General features: G+C 40.2%; 1 protein-coding gene across 3 annotated transcripts in view; it reads right to left on the bottom strand.

The window, feature by feature from the left end:
* Nucleotides 1-1,018: 1,018 nt before the first annotated feature.
* Nucleotides 1,019-21,174, bottom strand: part of hdx (highly divergent homeobox) — a 28,904-nt gene continuing 8,748 nt past the window's right edge. For 2 of the 3 annotated variants that reach the window (XM_039694218.2, XM_039694220.2), the window contains exons 4-11: nt 18,300-19,250; nt 14,680-14,733; nt 14,421-14,567; nt 12,273-12,459; nt 12,050-12,129; nt 11,874-11,966; nt 1,411-1,533; nt 1,019-1,329 (exon numbers count right to left, since the gene is read on the bottom strand). In XM_039694218.2, the coding sequence (XP_039550152.1) occupies nt 1,180-1,329; nt 1,411-1,533; nt 11,874-11,966; nt 12,050-12,129; nt 12,273-12,459; nt 14,421-14,567; nt 14,680-14,733; nt 18,300-19,250 (1,785 nt within the window). In that variant the 3' untranslated portion in view covers nt 1,019-1,179. The remainder of the gene's footprint in view (nt 1,330-1,410; nt 1,534-11,873; nt 11,967-12,049; nt 12,130-12,272; nt 12,460-14,420; nt 14,568-14,679; nt 14,734-18,299; nt 19,251-21,174) is intronic. The other variant, XM_039694221.2, reaches the window with a different exon arrangement.

The raw sequence follows: 21,174 nt of genomic DNA, 5'->3' as shown, positions 1-21,174 counted from the left end.
CTGTGAATCATCAGATCCTTCTGTCCACCCTCTCATCACTGGGCATCACAGGTACTCAACTCCTCCGGTTTGAATCCTATCTCACAGGTAGTTCCTTCAGAGTTGCATGGAGAGCATGGACTCGACTGTATTTGAATACAAACGCACTCTGTCTCAACTCGGACTCGACCCTTCAAAGACTCGGTCTCGACTTCAAAGACTCGGATGATTGTTATGATGCTTTGGTTTGTGTAATGTGTTTGCAGAGTTCACTTTGTATGTGAGTCTTTTTTAATCTTGTGTGGCCCAACCAGACATTGGTGGGCGGGGTTAGTGTAAATAGCTTTTGCCAACAAGACAGGCTATACACACTTAGTGCACACTCACACTTATTTTACAAAAGAAAAACTTTTCCGTTTTAAGCATATTGTTGTTGTGTAAACGTACCCTAAGGTATATGGCAAGTCTGCTGGTGCCGTTCACCTATTTACCCTTCATCCCCGGATTGATTTTTCTTTTAGTTATTTTTTTGCATTAATTTTAAGATTTATTTCTGATTAAATGTTTGTCTGTTAATTTGACTTCCATGTGTGGCCTCCCCTCTTTATGTGGCATCACCTAGAGCCAGGTGGTTGTAACATATAGCGACTGCATAAGACTCCGCTCGACTCACATACACATTTCCAGACTTGCTGACATGCACAGTTTTACGCAGCTGTTTTCACTGAGAATGAACCAACTTGGAAACACAAGTTACTTGCTTATAGAACAATGCTGTCATTCTGAATATCAGCACAGCTGCAATTACCTGCAAGCCATGGCCAAATCCCAGGGGAGCCAACATTCAGGCGTGCGTTTCCCAAAACCAAATCGTTAGCCAAATATGGTCTCAAGTTCTGCAACCTGCAAGAGAAAACGCATTTGGGTTTGGGAAAAGCATCCCAGAAAAGCACTCTTGCTTGTTTGAACCTGCTTAATTATAATCTCAATTAGAACATTGTATGCTTCCAGTCATCATACAAATAATAAGACACAGATCTTGAGTTGACTCAGTGGCGTTTATTTGATAGTACTGGACCTGGCCAAGGCAGTCTGATATGCTATAGAAAATGATTTGTAGGATCCAACAGTTATTGGTTCGTTTCCACAGGCACTATGTGGCACATGTGAGTAACAGAAGAGGTGGAAGCTGCCCTGCATTTATAGTCTGATTTGATCGGTGTCCCCCTCCTCCTCTGATACAGAGGACTCTTTCTGGATGGGGGGCGTCTCTATGCTGGACATGCTGTGATTTTCCAGGCCCAGGTCCCAGTCCTCGTTCACTTTCTGAGGTAGACTGGCTAACAGCTCCTGAGAACACAGACAAACACAACGATCAAGATTTGATTTCCTTCATTGCTGTCTAAAAGTTGAACCCAACTGTTTCCTTACCTGCTGTTTCTTTCTGTCTTTGTTTTTCACAGCGATCAGCAGGTTTTTGGTGAAGCTCTTCAGCTTTGAGAACTTCTGTTTCTGGTTTTGCAGCTCACTCTCAAGGAACTGCACTTCTTCATTCTGAGGGAAAAAATCACCAATATTTATTTATTACACAATATTTCACACAATCACCAAGTTGCCCATGATGAAGGACATATCAATTGTAAAATTGCACCGTGAGGAGGGGAAGATCAATGATGGAGAACGCTTACTGAGGATGCTTGAAGGAGGTTTTTGTGGAATACTTGACGTATAAATTCTCCTCCCCCTTCACATCTGTCACAAGAGTTGTAATTCATGTTTTACCAATGACATTTAAAGGGATACTTCACCTCTGGAAAGATGACTGTGTATTTAAAATGGGTCATTTATGTAGAAGACTGAGAAAAGCCAGAAAATGTATTTTTGGCTTATGTGGATGAAAGACAACAACTCCCAGAATGTGGGATAGCAGGGATCACTAAAAGTGCGATCACCCCGTCCCTGAACAAGTGGCTCCTTTATGGGGCCCGATCCGTTATGAGTCCTCTGCTTAGGCATGATGCTTTCGGATCAGGCCATGTATGCACTGATTCCTGCCGCACTGCTCAGGTGTGTAAAAATGGGCACAGGGGTTAGCTCCCCCTGTGCCGTCAAACCTCTGCTACAAATCTTGAAAGAAAGCCTCGAAACAAACGAATTACCCAATTTCGACCACTGCATGGACCACGACTACGAATTAACGAATCCGATTTGACTATCCTTGAAGTGAACATCCGAGGACTACGGTCCAATATTGGGGATCTAGCCAACTGCTGTTCAGTGAAGAAACCCTCCATAGTCATCGTTGTTGAGACCTTTCTTGACTCCACCACTCCAGGCGGGGCTGACTCCATCCAGATCCCTGGTTACTCGCTCAATTGTCGCAGAGATCGCACTTTGAAAAGCGGTGGTGGCATAGCAGTATACTGTCTAGAAGGAATATCCATCTATCACAATCCAGCTAGAGATCCTGATGACCTTGAGCTTATGTGGTTTACTGTTGCTCTGAAAACCAGGGCACTCCTGATAGGTGCTATTTACCGCCCCTCAAGTGCCTCCTGCGATATCATGGACTACCTTGACAAGAACACATTCGCAGTGATGGACGAATATAGAGCACAGTCCGTAATGCTCATAGGTGACTTTAACGTACACCACCACGAGTGGCTGGGTAGTAATAAAACTGACAGTGCTGGACGGCGAATCTTACAACTCGCCAATTGTCTGGGACTTGATCAGATGGTCATGGAACCAACTAGAGGAGAAAATATTCTAGATCTAGTTCTGTCAGACACACCAGCAACTACTACCACCTTAGCACAAATGGGATCCTCTGATCACAACCCTGTTCTAATACAGCTACAAATCCCAGTCTTCAGAGACAAGCCATACAAGAGAACAGTATGGCGATACGATAAAGCTCACTTCTGGGAAATGAGAAGTTATCTCTCTAACATCAACTGGCCTTGTATCCTCAAGAATGAAGATCCTGAAATCATCTGTACAAAATTTACCACCATACTGCGAGACGCCATGACATTATATATTCCCAACAAGATCATTACCAAAAAGCCTGGTTCAATGCAGAGTGTAGAAGATTAGCCATGGTAAAAAGAAAGCTTTATTACAACATGCGGACCTCTGATGACCCAGCTATGAAACGGATGTTCCTCAAGGCAAGAGCAGCTTTCAGTCGAGCTGAAAAGAGGGCAAAAAGGGAGTATTACACCAAATTGAGGAATGAACTTGCAGACAACTCACTAAGTTCAAAAAAATGGTGGGGCATAGTAAATTCACTTTCAGGCAGAAGTGGTTTCACAAACATCCCAGTCATTGAACACCAAGGTACCACCCACATCAGTGCCAGTTCAAAGGCTAACATTTTCTGTCAAACCTTCGCAGAGAAGTGTACTTTGCCCGATGCATCTGTGCATTCGTTGCCTCAGTGCCAGCAACCAACATCTTCTTTTGCCAATGTGCACTTCAAACCCAAAGACATTAGAAACATTCTTCGTAACCTTGATCCAGCAAAGGCAACGGGACCTGATGAAATTCCAACAAAAGTCCTTAGAGAATGTGCTGCGGAATTGGCCAGCCCCTCGTCTCTTTCAAATTCTCTTCTCACATGGCGTGTTCCCCAAACAATGGAAAAACGCCAGAGTGATTCCAATACACAAAAGAGACTCTAAATCAGATCCAACAAATTATCGTCCCATATCCCTCCTTTCAGTCCTTAGCAAAGTGATGGAATCCTCAGTTCATAAACAGCTCCAGGGCTACCTTTTCCATCATAATCTAATTTCTATTAAACAGTATGGATTTAAACCGAACCACTGCACAGCAGACCTCCTTACAGTTCTATCGCAGACGTGGAACATCATCTTAGACAAAGGAGGTGAGGTCTATATTGTCGCATTAGACATTAAAGGAGCGTTCGACCAGGTTTGGCACAACGGTCTTCTGAATAAGCTTTCTGCAAAAGGTATAACTGGGCCACTACTTTCTTGGCTACAGAATTATCTGGAAGGAAGGTCCATCCAGGTCGTGCTATCTGGTCAGTCCTCATCACCAAAACCAATCAACGCCTCGGTGCCCCAGGGATCGATTCTCGGCCCGCTATTATTCTCCATCTTCATTGACGATGTTGTAGAACAGTGCAATAACAGCATTTTTCTGTATGCGGATGATTCCACCATTTATGCCCCAGTAACAGCACTTAATGGTCCCAATGTGGCAGCATCCTTAAATGAAGATCTGGAGAATATTTGCAGGTGGGCAGATACTTGGAAGGTCACGTTCGAACCCAGCAAATGCAAGGCTATGGTTCTGTCGAGAAAGAGGCCTCCATCCCGTCCGGACCTGTTCTTTGGGACAAGCAGAATAGACCTCTTTGAGCAGTTGAATATTCTGGGACTATGTTTCGATAATAAGTTGATATGGAATAATCACCTGTCAAACATCTGTAAGCGTGCTTTACAGTGTCTTGGAGCTCTGCACAGGCTGGCCAAAAAGCTTGATGTCAAAGGTACGGCCAATGTCTACAAGGCACAAGTCAGGAGTACTCTTGCCTTGCCTGGATGAACGCATCACAGACCACCCTCAGGCAGATTGACAACACCCAGAAAAAGGCACTGAAAATCATTGGGGTGGATGAGGACACTGCCCTAAGGAAATATGCAATCAGTCAGCTCAACCATCGGAGAACTGTTGCAGCAACAACTGTGCTTTTCAAAATGCACACTGAAAACTGTCCAGAGGATCTCAAAGCTCTGCTACCCCCACCAGATCTCGTCTGCCGAACCACTCGAAGAGCACGAGCAAGTCACGCACTAAAATTACCCAAGTCTAACACAAAATGCTTGGGAAGGAGCTTTCTTCATTCAGCTGTAACAACTTGGAACTGCCTCCCCTCTACCGTAGTAGGTGAAATCATGTTTAGTGTGGCGAGCGGGACGAGTGAGGGCCGCGGGAGAACGGCGCGAGTCATGTTTACTGTGGCGAGCGGGACGAGTGAGGGCCGCGGGAGAACGGCGCGAGTCATGTTTACTGTGGCGAGCGGGACGAGTGAGGGCCGCGGGAGAACGGCGCGAGTCATGTTTACTGTGGCGAGCGGGACGAGTGAGCGCCGCGGGAGAACGGCGCGAGTCATGTTTACTGTGGCGAGCGGGACGAGTGAGGGCCGCGGGAGAACGGCACGAGTCATGTTTACTGTGGCGAGCGGTACGAGTGAGGGCCGCGGGAGAGCGTTCATGTAAACACTACATTCTATAGGTCATTCTATAGGTCATTCTACATTCTACACCAGGTTTCTATATTCCTCAGATTTATATAGCACATAATGAACACATGAAAAATGGTCCTATGTTCCCCAGTATCATGTCTACCAGCTGGAGTTCCTATGATAGCCATCAGAGGACACTCCTTCCATCTTTGATATTGGGGCTGGGGAAAATAAATCGATGCATCGTGAATGGTAATAGCATGTTGTTAGATTACAATCTGTAGAATTTCCTTTTGTTAGAAGCCGAGTTAAAAGTAACAAGCTAATATTATATTTAGATCCATCGCAGAAGCAGTTTGACTTCTCAAATAAATAAATAAATAAATAAAAAAAGAATGCAAATCTTTTTTCGTGTCATTTGGTTCATAAAAAGAACGAAATGAATGAATTGACTCGGAAAAAGATTCGTTCATTTTGATGAACGAGTTCGAACAGGAGAGTCACGAATGAGCATCACAGAACAGAGCAAGGCGAGCATTTGAGCTTATAAAACTTAAACTTTGTTATTTTTTTTTAAATGAGCGATAGTTCCACTTAGATAGGACCCTTATTCATCGTCTGTAATCGTTTAAAACCCTTTGAACAGTTTTCAGTTTGGGAAAACAAGAGGTGGTGGATTGTGTTTCTAAATGAATGAAAGTTGGTGTTTAGTAGTTTGTGGACTTCAGTTCATCCTTCAAAACTCACATCCAGGACTCTTACTATCAGCACTAGTACTCCCCGGGATTGCATTCCCTCTCCACTGCTCTTCTCCCTGTACACAAATGTCTGCAGTGCAAAAGACCTCCAAAAGCAAGAGTCAAGCTCATCTAAACGGTGACAAGTCTGTTTACAGACAGGAGGTTGAACAGCTATCTGTATGGTGCAGTCACAACAACCTTGAGCTGAAAACGTTTAAACTTTTGACTTCAAGAGTCTGTCTGTACTTTCTGTCACCAAGACAAATACCTTGGCTGCATCTGAAATCGCATACTCTCTTAAGTAGATACTTGTTTTTAATAAATATTTACTTCACCTCGCCTATAAAAGTATGTTCTATATGGTATTAATGTGTGTAGTATAAATGTAACCTGGATAGTACTGCATCCACCATGTTGTTGTCATTATCATGTGACCTATATCATGTGAATAAAACTTTATTTCAATATACTAGACATATTGTATTATATACGAGACATTCGTTATTAAATGTTATTCATTCCATATCTAACGTTAGATTATATGAAATATTATTATATTGTAAAGACAACCAACAACATACATGTGCATAAGTTCGTGTCAGGACATTTGGAGGCTGGCTGTATTTATCATCAAAACAAAAATAAATGACAGATTAGATGGATGAGGGAGAGGGTGATCCTCGCTCGCTCTGATGCGGGACAAGAGGTCATCAAACTGGCCGCATGACAGGCGGAAGTACCGCTGATAGCGGCCGTCATCCAGCGCAGCTCCTGGAGCGAGCAAATGGTGAAACTCGCCAAACAGTTCACCTCCAAAGGGTCTAGTGGACACAAATACGGCGACGATGATCCCCACGCCGCTGTTCTGCTCTCCAGAGCAAATACAGAGCGGTGACTCGCTCAATCAACAGAAAAAAGAGGGCCGCCAACGGGTTTTGATTCTGACGCGCGTAAATTTCGTTTCAAACCTTTGTTTTTACACGTGTCAATTTCGCTCTTGACGCGCGAATGGACTCAAAGTGTTCAAGCGTATAACTAGACGCAGTATGCACATCCAGCATGTCAGGCGAGTGCTGTGGCAGTTGCTGGAGAATAGGCTTTATCCACAACTTACTTACGCATTCTCTGTAAAACAGGTCGAATCGCTTCCGGTCCAGGTCTTTTGTATGTTTTTCATGAAATTTTTTGCGGTTTTAAGGCCATTGCACACTGAGTACGAAATTTTCGTATGCGTATTTTCGTGTTCGTCAGCCTAAAATTTCGTCACTCATAGAAACCTTGCACACCGAGTCCGTTGCGTATTTATTAAACCTTTGCGGGAAAAAACGCAAAAATACCAAATGGATTCGTCAAGCAGTGAGGATGATTTGCCCTCTCTCTTATTGAAAAGAGAAGAAAAAGAAAATATTACGTCCATCCAATCCTGAAATTGCGCCGAGAGGAAGGAGTTCCACCTTATTAAGGAGTTGCGAATTTATCCTGAGCGATTCAAAATTTACCTCAGAATGTCAGTGGGACAGTTTGATGCTTTGCTAGCGATTCTGGAGTCACATATTAAAAACAAGACCACCAATTTCCGAAAGTTTCGGAGGCGGTGTGCAAGCGTGACTGACATAACGTGAGGTCGAATTTTTTTTTTAACGTGCCAAAATTTCGGATGCGAATTTCGGACTCAGTGTGCAATGGCCTTTACTCAAGATAACTTAAAAGGAGCGAGCAAAGATTAGCATAAACAATATCCCTCACATGTGCAGATTAATATTTAAACGTTTTATATTTTTTATTCTTCACAGGAACGTTTAGATATTTAAATGGAATAAAACACCAAGAACAAAGTGAACTAGTTAGGTTAGCTGATTACCTTAAAAATCCATAGATATCGTAGTCAGTTCTTACGGCCGTTAACACTTTCTCTGACAAGCGGATGCGATGAGACCCGTTTTCCGGTTTGGTCACGTGACGCACGGCATAAAGCCTATTAGTTATTTGTCAAAGTGGAAAAGTGCATGTTTCATGCCCATTCAGTTTAGTTTCTGGGGTCCATCCTTTTGGTAGAGGGGATTCGCATGGACCCTGTGACAGTAAGGGCCATTTCTGAATGGCCGACGCCTGACTCTCGAAAAGACCTTCAGCAGTTCCTAAGATTCTTTAATTTTTATCTGCATTTCATTAGGAACTTTAGTCAGGTGGCAGCCCCTCTAACAGCATTAGCATCCATCAAATCTAAATTTATTTGGCCTTCAGCTGCTCAAGAGGCATTTTCTTAGCCCCAAGTCCAAATTTCATCTCTCATTCTTATTACTTTGGACCCATCACGTCAGTTTGTGGTGGAGGTGGAGGCCTCAGAGTTTGGTATCAGAGCAGTCCTATCTCAAATATCCCCTCATGATAATAAGCTTCACCCTTGTGCTTATTTTTCCTACTGTTTGTCTACAGCAGAGCAGAATTATGGCCTCAGCAAACGAGAGCCGCTGGTGGTCTGCCTGGCTTTGGGGGAGTGGTGCCACTGGCTGAAGGGAGTGGCTGTTCCATTTGGGATGTGGCCTGACCACAGGAATCTGAAATATATTTGATCTGCTAAATGCTTGAGTTTCAGTTGTTCTCCGGGGGCATTAAACTTGTGCTGTCTTACAGAACGTATTACGAATGCCTGACATATTTTCCTAGTGTTTTGGTGCCCTGGATGATGTGCCCCATCCAATTACTATTTTGCCATCGGGCCATGTGGTGGGGGCCGTCGTCTGGGGCATCAAGGATCAGAACAGGCAAGCTCTAGTCTAGTTGAGGTGTCCAGGGTGATATCCAGCGGGTCTGTTTTTCGTTCCTGAGGGTGTTCTTGCCGCCTTTCTTCAGTGGGGCCACGTACCCTTCCCATGACTGCGCCAGGTGGCGTTCCTGAGGACTCGGGTTTGATCACTCTGTCTCCTTTTTTACTTTTGTTTTCTTTCTTTCACGTGGCAACTGTGCACACCTGTTCTCAGTTTATTCTTGATTTCATTGGCATTTGTTTCTTGTCTTTTCTCAGTGTCTTGCCAGTTTGTTGGAGACACCACGTGAGCTGCTTGGTCAATTCACTCAGATTTTGTTTTTTTGTTCTCTGCCTATTTGTGGTTCCTGTTCTCCCTGTTTCTCCCAACGTTGGATTGGTCTCCCAGGTTTGGCTATCCCATTCGTTCCTGACTTTCTTGCAAGTCTGCTTCATTAATGAACAGTACATTTGAGTGTAACTACAGCACACTATTCCAACTGATTAGTAATTCCAGTTTTATTGCCTTTGCTCTTTGTCATCTTGCTCGTCATACTCTTTTTCGTTCCTGGATCTGAATAATTGATGGCTGATTAAGAGTGAGACCTGTGTGACCATCTACCTGAGTTGGTCTGGAGCCAGCTGAGTTTTTGTCCATGAGTATATTTCAGCATTTGTCAATAAAACTGTTGGGTCTTTTCTTCAGTAGATGTGACACTTTCCTGCTCCACAGATAACCACAACATAACCAACTAAGATGGCACTTTAGAATGGTGCAATAAGGCCATAATCAGGACGGGGCAAAGTCTAAGCAAGACGAGCCCAGCAACAGGGCCTACAAATTCCCCATTTTTTAAGAGACATCAACATTAGAGACACTTTAAAGGGATAGTTCACTTTGAACTTAATTTTTGATATGTTTTTAGCTTACCTCAAGGGGATCCAAGATGTAGGTGTCTTTGTTTCCACAGCATTTTCAATTTTGACATTTTTGGTCAAACCGTTGTTGTCTGTCCGTCATACACTGGAGGTGAAGGGGGTCCTCAATCGGTTCACCTCAAAAAGCACGCACAGAGAAGTCAAAATTAATGATTTAATGACTCGTACATGTAAGTACACATTCATGGCCTAAGACACGAAACGAGCGCTTTGTGTGAGAAAACGAACAGTATTTATATCGTTTTACCTCTTGTAATCATAGCCATGATTCGGTCTTCGGTCTGCGCATGCTCTGGAAGTGATCGCTTGCGCGCCTAAGTCACTCTTTGTTTATACAGAGACTTCGGAAGTTTTACCTTTCACTAAACATATTTAGATATACGGGAAACCGCAATGGAAGACGATTTCGGTATATCTAAATATGTTTAGTAAAAGGTAAAACTTCTGAAATCTCCGTGTAAATATTGAGTGACGTCACACGCAAGCGATCACTTCCGGCGTAACATTGAACTGATTCAGTTCGGTTCAGTTGGACATTGCACAACTGATTCAGATCACTTGGATTACACGAGGTAAAAACAATATAAATACTGTTCGTTTTCTCACAAAAACATCGGCCATCAATGTGAACTTACATTTACAAGTCATTAAATCATGTTTAATTTTGACTTCTCTGTGCATGCTTTTTGGTGGACCCCCTTTGCCTCCAGTGTATGACTGATAGACAACAACGGTTTGACTGAAAAATGTCAAAATTGAAAATACTGTTGAAACAAAGACACCTACATCTTGGATGCCCTTGAGGTATGCTAAAAACATATCAAAAATTAATTTCAAAGTGAACTATCCCTTTAAGGGTCAGAAATTCGACCAAAGCTGACTAGGGAGCCTGATAACCCTTCCAGGAAGGAACTCTCCCTGGACAGAAAGGCCTCAGCCTACACATAAATTGGAGACAGACGAATGTCTCCTCAATGATTCTCCATCAACAAGCACATGCTCAGCAGTAATGGCGGCCACGTATTCCCTTGAGTGTCAGTGGAGCCGCCCCAGAAATCTTGAAACGAAGGGACCAATTGTATAGTTGGCACACAGCCATCCTTAGTGGGGCAGTCTAGAGTAACAATCTCTTGAGCCCTAATAGCCTTCAAAGAGGGGATGGGTACTGCACTCCGCAAGCTGTTTTGCACAAAGTAACACCCCTTTTCCACCAACAAGAAACAGGCGCTGGTTCAGAGCTGGAGCTAGTGCTGGTTCGGAGTTGGTTCAACTGACGAGCTTTCAAAGAACCAGTTTGCCTTTCCACAGGCTAGAGAGCCAGCACACAGCCAGATCTTACGTCACTGTATACATCTCGTGTTGCCCAGCAACGCTAACGCGGCACACACAAATACACAAGGCTTGTTCGAGATGGTTCGGCACTGTGAATCTCGAACTGCGAGAGCGATTCGAAAAAAAAAAACATTCGAAAAAGATTCGATTCAAAAGCAGAAGGAGTCATAAACTCTCCAAACCGAGGCATCTCGAACAAGCCTTCCATCAACAATAGCGGTTGTTGTATTACTATTTATGCTCATGGCTTTGCAAACCTACATCAGTATCCAAACACGGCGAATCCAGCACGTTCGTGCAGCTCGCCATAACTTGCATTAACGGAGATTACAATCGAGCTGTTATTAGCATGATTAGCTGCTATTTAAAAAATGGCGGTCACAAGTTTATATTTGTCTTGTTGGTCACGGTAACCCCGCCCCCAGCCACTGACGTAAGCGGTTCTTACTTCTAGACCAGCAATGATTCAGTGCTACTTAAGAATCGGAGCTGGTGCTTTGGCGGTCGAAAAACAAAGAACCGATTTGAAACTAGGCTCTGGCTCCGAACCAGCACCAGCTCTGCCTTGGTGGGAAAAAAGCAACAGAAAAACAACCGGTGGGAACTGTGGGGATGGGTGGGAATGAAAGAATTTTCATTTTAAAGTTCCCGTCGTCGTACATGAACTCAAAAACCCCAAAGCGTTCACCCAAAATCAAAGCGTTCACCCAAAAATTAAAAAGTGTTCTGCAGAAGAAAGATATTCTTACAAGGTTTGGAACAACATTTTGGGTGAAATATCGATGAAGATGAACACAAAGCAGAGCAGAGGCCTGTCTTTCTTTACATGACAAAAATCACTTTTTTTATAGCATACGGAGCAAAATTCATTGTCCTTTTCTTTGTAGTATTCTTCATAACCTCACGGTTCTCTGCTTACCTTGAACTCTAAGAGGTTATGCATCTGTTCCATCTCTGTGGTCAACATGCCATCGTCATAATCATCATCCTCTTCTTCGATGATTTCAATCTTCTAAAAGAAAGTTTTATGTTTGAGTTACTAGCAATGGTTGGGTCAGAGATTGGGTTAACAAGTCAATGAATATGTGCCCATACCACATGTTTAGCAGGGGTGGAACTATCTGATTCATCATTCATATCATCATTTTCTTTCAGATAATAATCACTGACTCCATCTGTAAAAAGAAAAAAGGCAAATGTGCAATTACAACACATTAAAATGTCTTGAAACAACAACACAGAGTCCTGTATTTTCAATGTAATTAACAAAAGCATAAAATGTGATCTCATCTGTCAACAGCATGAAAATCTTGCCCACCGTCAGACAAACAGAGTGACATAGCGTCGTTGTGTTCGCCGGCCTCTCCCAGCTCCGGACAGTCGTCTTCAAGGATGTGAGGTGAATGAGGTGCAGTAGGATTTGGGAACATGACCGGCCCCCCTTTAGGCGGCGGGATTTCAATGCCCATCAAACGATACTTCCTTCTGCGGTTACCAATCCACGTCTGTCAAATACAGGTTGAAAAAAGGCAAAGACATGACCTAAATATATATAAAACGTTGGATTTTGATGCCACAATATATCAAATAATGGATTCCAAGAATAAAGTGAGATAAAAATGATAGGGCACCATTTTATGAGAATGAAGTCATATCACCGATAAACAAAGACGCAATGTGAGAAAAGGGATTGGATAAATGAGAATCAGGAGGGTCTGGAAGATTTGGTCAAATCGTACTTTAACAAACAGGCAAACATTTTAGTAGTACTGAAACCTTTAAACTATGTGTAACTTTGTTTATCTATAAATCCACTGGCTCATAAATTACCTTGTAATAGAGCAGTTCCTTTGGACATTATCACTAATTAACGACCTCTTGAAATCAAGTTAAAGTTTCGATGCTTTTGGTCTGTCTGTTAGCTATGCTCATCTATATTGTACCTCTAAATATTAAATCACTTTCAGAAGATTTACTGATATACTTTCACTTAGAAACCTAGGGACCTAGAAAATATGATGACTTACAAAGTACTCTTTTTGTCCAATCACATGCTTTCTAGAATGAGAACGTTCCCTCCCCCTAAATTATTAATAACACATGCAGTTTGCTACTATTACTATGGGCTCATTCTATAATTGAGAGTATATTTCACATTAAAGAACAAAAATAATATGCTTTCTCAATAAAATTCGTTATAATTTCATCATTGTACATTGTACAACACCATTTTGATATTACAAGGGAAAGGATGTCTCAAGCAATTTCAAGCAAACTGAAACAGTGTGCACAGAATATTTGTGTGCGATTATAGCAGAAGGAACACATTCAAAAACAGTAATCAGACCGTAACTTAGACAACAACACAATTTGACAGAATACCACAAAGAGATCGTCCCCCACTGCATATCACTTCTTGATGTTAAATTAACATTTAGATTATTCTCTTAAATAATGTGATATTATATAGGAAATGTGCATTGTAAAGCATATAAAATACAACTGACATGATGCACATTCAGATGAAGATACTCAGGCGCCTAGCTTAAGCTTTCTGTGATGCTGCATCTACTCGATAGAAAAACAAAACAATGACCTAAGCAACCTTTTAGCCTATTCGATTATTGAAAGAAAATGTTTAATTATTGTTCTAGAATTATGAATAATGAAATTGTTTACGAGGGAAAAATGGAAAAACAATTTTTTTTAAAACTGTATTGTGCGTCTCTGCATTAAAGGAGTAGTTTTTTTTTGTTTGTTTTTAAAGAAGTAGCACTTAAAAAAAAAAAAAACTTTTGCTGATAATTTACTCACCCCCATGTCATCCAAGATGTCCATGTCATTCTTTCTTCATTCGAAAAGAAATTAAGGTTTTTGATGAAAACATTCCAGGATTTTCTCCATATAATGGACTTCAATGGGAACCAAACGGTTCAAGGTCAAAAAGACAGTTTCAGTGCAAACTGTTGAAAGGGCTTTAAACGACACCAGACGATGAATAAGGGTCTTATCAAGCGAAACGATCACTCATTTAATAAATAAATAACAAAGTTTAAGTTTTATAAGCTCAAATGGTCGCCTTGCTCTGTTCTGTCATGACTCTCCTGAACTCTGGTTCATTCAACGAACGAAAAAAGATTTGTTCATTTTGACTTTCCGATCGTTTCGCTAGATAAGACCCTTATTCATCGTCTTGAATTGTTTAAAGCCCTTTGAACAGTTTGCACTGAAACTGCCTTTTGGACCTTGAACCGTTTGGTTCCCAATGAAGACCATTATATGGAGAAAATGCTGGAATGTTTTCATCAAAAACCTTCATTTCTTTTCGACTAAAGAAAGAAAGACACAGACATTTTGGATGACATGGGGGTGAGTAAATTATCAGCAAAAGTTTTTTAAAAAGTGAACTACTCCTTTAAGTATAAAAGAAGACAAGAAAAAGATGATTTCTGTGCAGACTCCTGACCTTGATAATTTCAGTGTCCACGCTGAGTTCATTACTTGCAGCTGAGATCTTCTCTTTGCACAGAGAGCCCAGGCTGGTCATGCCGTTATCCCAGTAGCGCTTCAGTGTGAACAAGTCTCTGTCGCTAAACTGCGTCCTGTCCTGCAGCTTAATAAACACTACACCTTTTATTAAAAGCCATCATCAAAAACTGACAGTAAAATGATCTCTGCTCAGTATATGTGTTAGAGAAGAGCATCGGCATATTTGAGAGACTCACCGTTCTTTTCCGGGAGTTACTATGAAGCCAGGGAGCTGACATGTTACTCGTTACCTGAAGAAACACAAAGGAAAACATTTTCTTGAGGCTCTTCGGGAATTAAGATAAGCCTGAGTCTGATCCTTTCAGCAATGTGCTTGTCTCAGTCATTTAGACACGCAGGTTTACGTGCAGAAATAAGAATATACTCAATGCTGTATCGAAGGGATCAATCTCCACATAAAATATTGATATCAAATGTTTTAACTTTGAGTATTTTTTCAATGGTGAAAATGAATGCACAAAATACACTTTAAATTGGAGGGAAAACAATAACGGTAACACTTTAACTTCATTAGTTAACGTTAGTGTAGTAAAGGTGCAGTGTGTAAGTTTTAGCGTTATCTAGTGGTGAGGTTGTGAATTGCAACCAACAGAAGTTACGGTGGCCAACAGGAAGTGATGTCGTCGTCTGAGACAGCAGAAATAGCCAGTTAAGCAATGAGTTTTTTTTACAAAGATAAATTACGAAATGATGTTTACTTAATTATTCAGTAAAACGATATGTTATTGCGAATATTATTGTTTTATTCGCTGACTTTAGCTAGTTTCTTTGCACGAAGAACAACATAGTGACAAAACACTCTTTGTAGTAGTTTGTCCGTTTAGGGCCACTGTAGAAACATGGCGGCGCAAAATGGCGGTGATTGCAGATAGAAATGGCTCATTTAAGGTAATAAAAACATAACGGTTTATTATGTAAGGTATTTATACACCACTGAAAACATAGTTATGTATAGATATTGCATTTCTGTCTACAGATCCTCCTAAATTTTACACAATGCACATTTAACTAACATGAACTAACCATGAGCAATCCTTATTTACGGTATTTTTCAATCTTTGTTAGTTGTTAATAAAAATCCAGTTGTTTGTTGTTTGCTCATGTTAGTTCACGGCGCATTAATTAATGTTAACACATACAATGTTAGATTTGAATAATGTATTAGTAAATGTTAAAATAATAAATGCTGTGAAGTGTTGTTCATTCGTAATTCTAAAGTAGTTAACTAATGAAACCTTATTTTAAAGTGTTACCAAAATTACTTTTTGTGCTTTCACATTAATTTGGAGATTCAGTGCAATTTATTTAGTTACTTTTTCTTGACCCATCAAAATGATATCTCGTGTGTATCAAATTAATTTGTCCCTGCCCAAATAAACAGCAATTAAAGGTACAATATGCAGGATTTTTGCAGTAAAAATATCCAAAAACCACTAGGCCAATGGTATATATTTTGTTTAGTTGATTACTTACAATATCCCAAATGTTTCCAACTATTTGTAAATCGTGAGAAAATTGCAATTTTTAACGAAGGAAACGGGGCGGGTGAGCAGGGGTGAGGAGTCGTCAGTCAATAACGTCATATCCACGTTGCCCTCGGTTTCCACCAGGTTTGACCTTGTACTGTAACAGTAACCATGGCGACAGACCAGGTTATTGCTGTTATGCTTAGCAGGACGCTCACGTTGTTGTTGTTTTGTTCAAACATTATGGACCATAGCAAGCAGACTTTGAGACAAAAAAGAGGACTAAAACAAAGATCAACATCTTTCGAGATGCCGAGAGCTCCACGTCCGCGACTAACTTCAACTTGACAGACGCAAGTGTTGCATGTAGGACTGGGTAATAAATATCGATTTCTCGATATTAATCGATTCTCATTTTTATGAACCGATATCGATTCTTAAATCTCAAGAATCGATTAGTCATCCTGTTTCATTGGAATGAATGGGTCATTGTCTCTATTGATATGAAACAAAGTCTCAATTTTCAAATTACGTCCATTTTCTTTAAAAATTCAAAAACATAAATAGCGTTGTGGCGCTGTGGCGTGAGATTGCTCTGGCACAGCTCAAGAGAAGCAGCAGCGCTGATCTCTCTTCCGGTGTTCTGTCGATTTGTCCTACCTTGTCAGATTTTCCTACCGTAGCGCAAAATTATGCAAAATCATCCTTGTCAGATTGTCCTACCAGTATGAAATAAACGAGTAGAATGATTTTACGTTAATGTTTTTATGAAAAAAATGCTAATATGAATTTGCTTTGTATGAATGTGAGAGTAAACAGTTCTCATTACTGCTATATATCTTTGTATAGTAATAATTGACAAAAATAGTGAAAAACTTACCTCAGATGAATAAGATCTCGCGCAAGTAGTAAAATATTATGGGCGTGTTGTTCAGCGTGACAAAAAATGACGTATTATTGATGTGCGCATGCGCAGTAAGCCTTGGTAGGACAATCTGACGGGTAGGATGGAATGTCAGAACACCGGCTTAATAATACCGGTCACAGCGCGAAATAAACATGAATGAGCATCTGAAAGTGTGTTAAAAGATAGAGTACAACTTATCGAAATCCGTATCATGTCACATTGATTCGCTCAATCAGCGTTTTAACCATGGAAAGACGTCAGTTAAACAGCTTGTTATCAATGTCATGTATCGTCATATTTACCTCAGAAAACCCACATAAACTCGTTAGTCAGCTAGAAAAAAATAACTCTAGAGAGGAGCATTTTGCTAAATATATACACCATATTACATATGCATTATAATCTTAATGTTCTTCAATATTGAATGCATATTTGAATGAATCTGGCAAGTTTTTATGACAGCCACCATTTAAATGTTTATATTTCATATAATCTTCTAATTATAAAAATAAATAAAAGTGTAATTTAAGTGTTTGTATAGCTACAAAACAGTTCATTACTACCTTCATATTAGGCTAATGAAGCCTAGTAGGCTACAACTAGACTGCCATATTTTACAGCATTAGTTAAGAGATTTGATTTCCTTGAGAAAATTTGCCATTTATTGTAACTGATATCCAAAATAATCAATACTGATTCGAATCGGAATCGAAATCGAATCGAATTGCAAGCTTGTGAATCGAAATCGAATCGAATTGTGAAATTTGTGTCAATACCCAGCCCTAGTTGCATGTAAGTTACTTTATTAGACAGGTGAGCAAATGTACAAAAAAAACTAATCAATGTTATTTAGTTCAACATGATAAAAAGTTAGAATATGACCTGTAAGTTATTCTCTAATGTTAATCTAGCTTAGTCTCATACAGCCAACACACAACCTAACTAACAACATTCAACACACTCAAATGCCGTTTAGTGTGATAGTGAAACTTTTAGAGCAAGTGAAGCAGCGCTGCGTTACCTCAAGTTTAATTCCTCTAATAAACTGACCTCTGTGAGTATTAATCTAGCACTTGCATGTAGTTCGGTAGAATGAAATGTCCTTATTCCTTTATATCCATGTTGCGTGTGGCGCTGCATACGTCTAGCAATCGCGCCCTGCTTCACCGCTGTCGTGTTAAAAACATCAATTCACTCATTCTTTAAAGATCCATCAGCTTGACAACAAGATCCATAATTCAGCTTAATGTGGAATATACGTCATCAATATACGCCTTTGTTATTGTAAGAGGCCAGCGACCCCTGGTGGCGAAAGATCCTGCATATTGTACCTTTAATAGCAACTTTACAACAATCATAACAGCACACGGGTTGAGGCTCGTCCAGAAAATGTGATCAAAAAATAATAATCAATGTGGCCTACCTTGAGACAGGGGATTCTGGAAGATGTCTGCAGGTTTAACGGGAAGTTGCTAGGGGAGGATGATCTGACCAATAAGGAGTTGCTAGTCTGACATCCCTTTTCCCCAAAGAGAGCAGAGTTTGAGAGGTTCAGCGCATAGCTCCTCTCTGTTAGTCCCGGACTGTCGGTCAAAGAAGACGAGCCAGCGCTGGAGCCCACGGAGGCTTTCCCACAGTGCATCTGCACGCCCATGTTTGCTAGCTCTTCTTCTCTGGAATACTCGTCGTCAGCGTCAGCCGTTTCCATCGCAATCGAGAAGATCTCGGACGCGTCGACCGGCCTGCTTTTTCTCACCGCGGTGTCTCGAGCGCTTCCCGGGAGAGCTCGCTGCGACAGCTCCTCTAATCCGGCCAGGGTGAGAACGTGCTGAGCGCTGCCGCCCACAGGACCGCAATGAGCCAGCGCCGATTTCTGAGGCCATGACGGATGCTGGGACGTCCTGCACTGCTTGGCCCAACTGGGAGCGATTCCCGCAGGGTCTCTAGAGCTTAAGGGTTTAAGTGCCGCACTAGAGCTGGGGATGACGGGGACTTTCCGCTGTAGATGCTCGCGAGCCGGCAGCTCCATTTCTGTGTGCGAGGGCAATGATTTTGTCCCTGTCCTGTTGAGAGCTGCAGCATCAAAGCAGCTGGCATAAATGCCTGTTAAAATCACATCACTGTGGCCACTGAGTGGGGAGGAAGATGAGGGAGAAGAGGAGGATGAGGAGGATGAGGCCTGTGGAGGGAGGAGGTGGGTCACAGGTCCACGCTGAACGCTCCTCATGGCTGCCATCTCAGCCGTCAACACCGATCCGGCCACGAGCGCGCCGGCAGGTCCACAGGGAACGTGCTGATGGGACAAAACTTGAGCTGATGCACCATTCTGGTCCGCTTTAGAGGCCAGCTTCCGTCGCTTGTTTCCTACCCATGTCTAAAAACAGAAAAGTAGAGACAGGCACTGCCGTCAGGTTTGAGAAAGTCTCCATTGAATTAAAGGGTAACACTTTACAATAAGGTTCATGTAACGCTTCCTTTTACAGTCCAGTTACCCATGTAAATACTATATACTATGTACTTATTTTAGTAATTACAATTACTGGGTAATAACTAGTACTAACCCTGAACCTACTTAACTTATATTAGCCAGTACTTTCTAGGTAAGTAAACTGTAAGTACACTGTAAGTACTGTACTGTAAAAGGAAGCGTTACTGGTTCATTAGTTAACATTAGTTAATGTATTAACTAACATTAGTTAATATTAGTTAATCTTTGTTAACGTTAGTTAACCCTCTACCACACGCATTATGATAGACCTATAGATACAAATATTTGACTCTTTTTCTTTTCGTAGAATGGCTTAATTACGGAAACGTATTGCATTCATGTGAAGAAAAAAAATCGAATTTTCTGAATTAACGAGTTAATTGTCTCAGAATTATGAGATATTTTTTGTGGAAACAAGTTTTTGCTCTGTTTTTCTGAATTAACAAATTAATTATCTCAGAATTACAAGATCATTTTTCTTGAAAAAAAGTTTTTGATCTGTTTTTCTTAATTAACTAGTTAATTATCTCAGAATTATGAGATCATTTTTCATGGAAAAAAGTTTTTGCTGTTTTTCTGAATTAACGAGTTAATAACCTCAGAATTATGAGATATTTTTTGTGGAAAAAAGTTTTTGCTCTGTTTTTCTGAATTAACAAGATCATTATCTCAGAATTACAAGAACATTTTTCATGGAAAAAAGTTTTTGATCTTTTTTTAATTAAACGAGTAAATTATTACGAAATAATTTTTCATGGAAAAAAGTTTTTGCTCTGTTTTTCTGAATTAGCGAGATCATTATCTCAGAATTACAAGAATGTTTTTCATGGAAAAAAGTTTTTGATCTTTTTTTTAATTAACGAGTAAATTATTACGAGATAATTTTTCATGGAAAAAAGTTTTTGCTCTGTTTTTCTGAATTAACAAATTCATTATCTCAGAATTACAAGATCATTTTTCTTGAAAAAAGTTTTTGATCTGTTTTTCTTAATTAACTAGTTAATTATCTCAGAATTATGAGATCATTTTTCATGGAAAAAAGTTTTTGCTGTTTTTCTGAATTAACGAGTTAATAACCTCAGAATTATGAGATATTTTTTGTGGAAAAAAGTTTTTGCTCTGTTTTTCTGAATTAACAAGATCATTATCTCAGAATTACAAGAACATTTTTCATGGAAAAAAGTTTTGATCTTTTTTTTAATTAACAAGTTAATTATATCAGAATTACGAGATAATTTTTCATGGAAAAAAGTTTTTGCTCTGTTTTTCTGAATTAACAAATTCATTATCTCAGAATTACAAGATCATTTTACTTGAAAAAAGTTTTTGATCTGTTTTTCTTAACTAACTAGTTAATTATCTCAGAATTACGAAATAATTTTTCATGGAAAAAAGTTTTTGCTCTATTTTTCTGAATTAACGAGTTAATTATCTCAGAATTATGAGATCATTTTTCATGGAAAAAGGTTTTTTCATGGAAAAAATATGAGTAACTCAGTAATTCATAAAAACAGAGTGAAAAAAAGTAAAATATATCATTCTGAGATAATTAACTCTGATAATTCTGAGATAATTAACTCATTAATTAAGAAAAACAGAGTAGATAGATTTTGTTTCCTCAAGTAAATGCAATGTGCTTCCGTATTTAACTTGAAGTGCTGTAAAAGAGAACATTTTAATTTATTTTTATTTAATGTACTTTATGATGTGTTGCCATATGACATTAACATACAATTACAAAGTGGGAATTTTTAGGGGGGAAAAAAGCCATTTCAACTTGATTTATTTCCATAATACAAATACATTGGCA

This window comes from Pimephales promelas, chromosome 9, assembly GCF_988280905.1.
Source record: "Pimephales promelas chromosome 9, fPimPro1.hap1.1, whole genome shotgun sequence".
Classification (NCBI taxonomy): domain Eukaryota; kingdom Metazoa; phylum Chordata; class Actinopteri; order Cypriniformes; family Leuciscidae; genus Pimephales; species Pimephales promelas.
The sequence above is the reverse complement of the archived record's forward strand: the minus strand, read 5'-3'. Positions and strand labels throughout refer to the sequence as shown.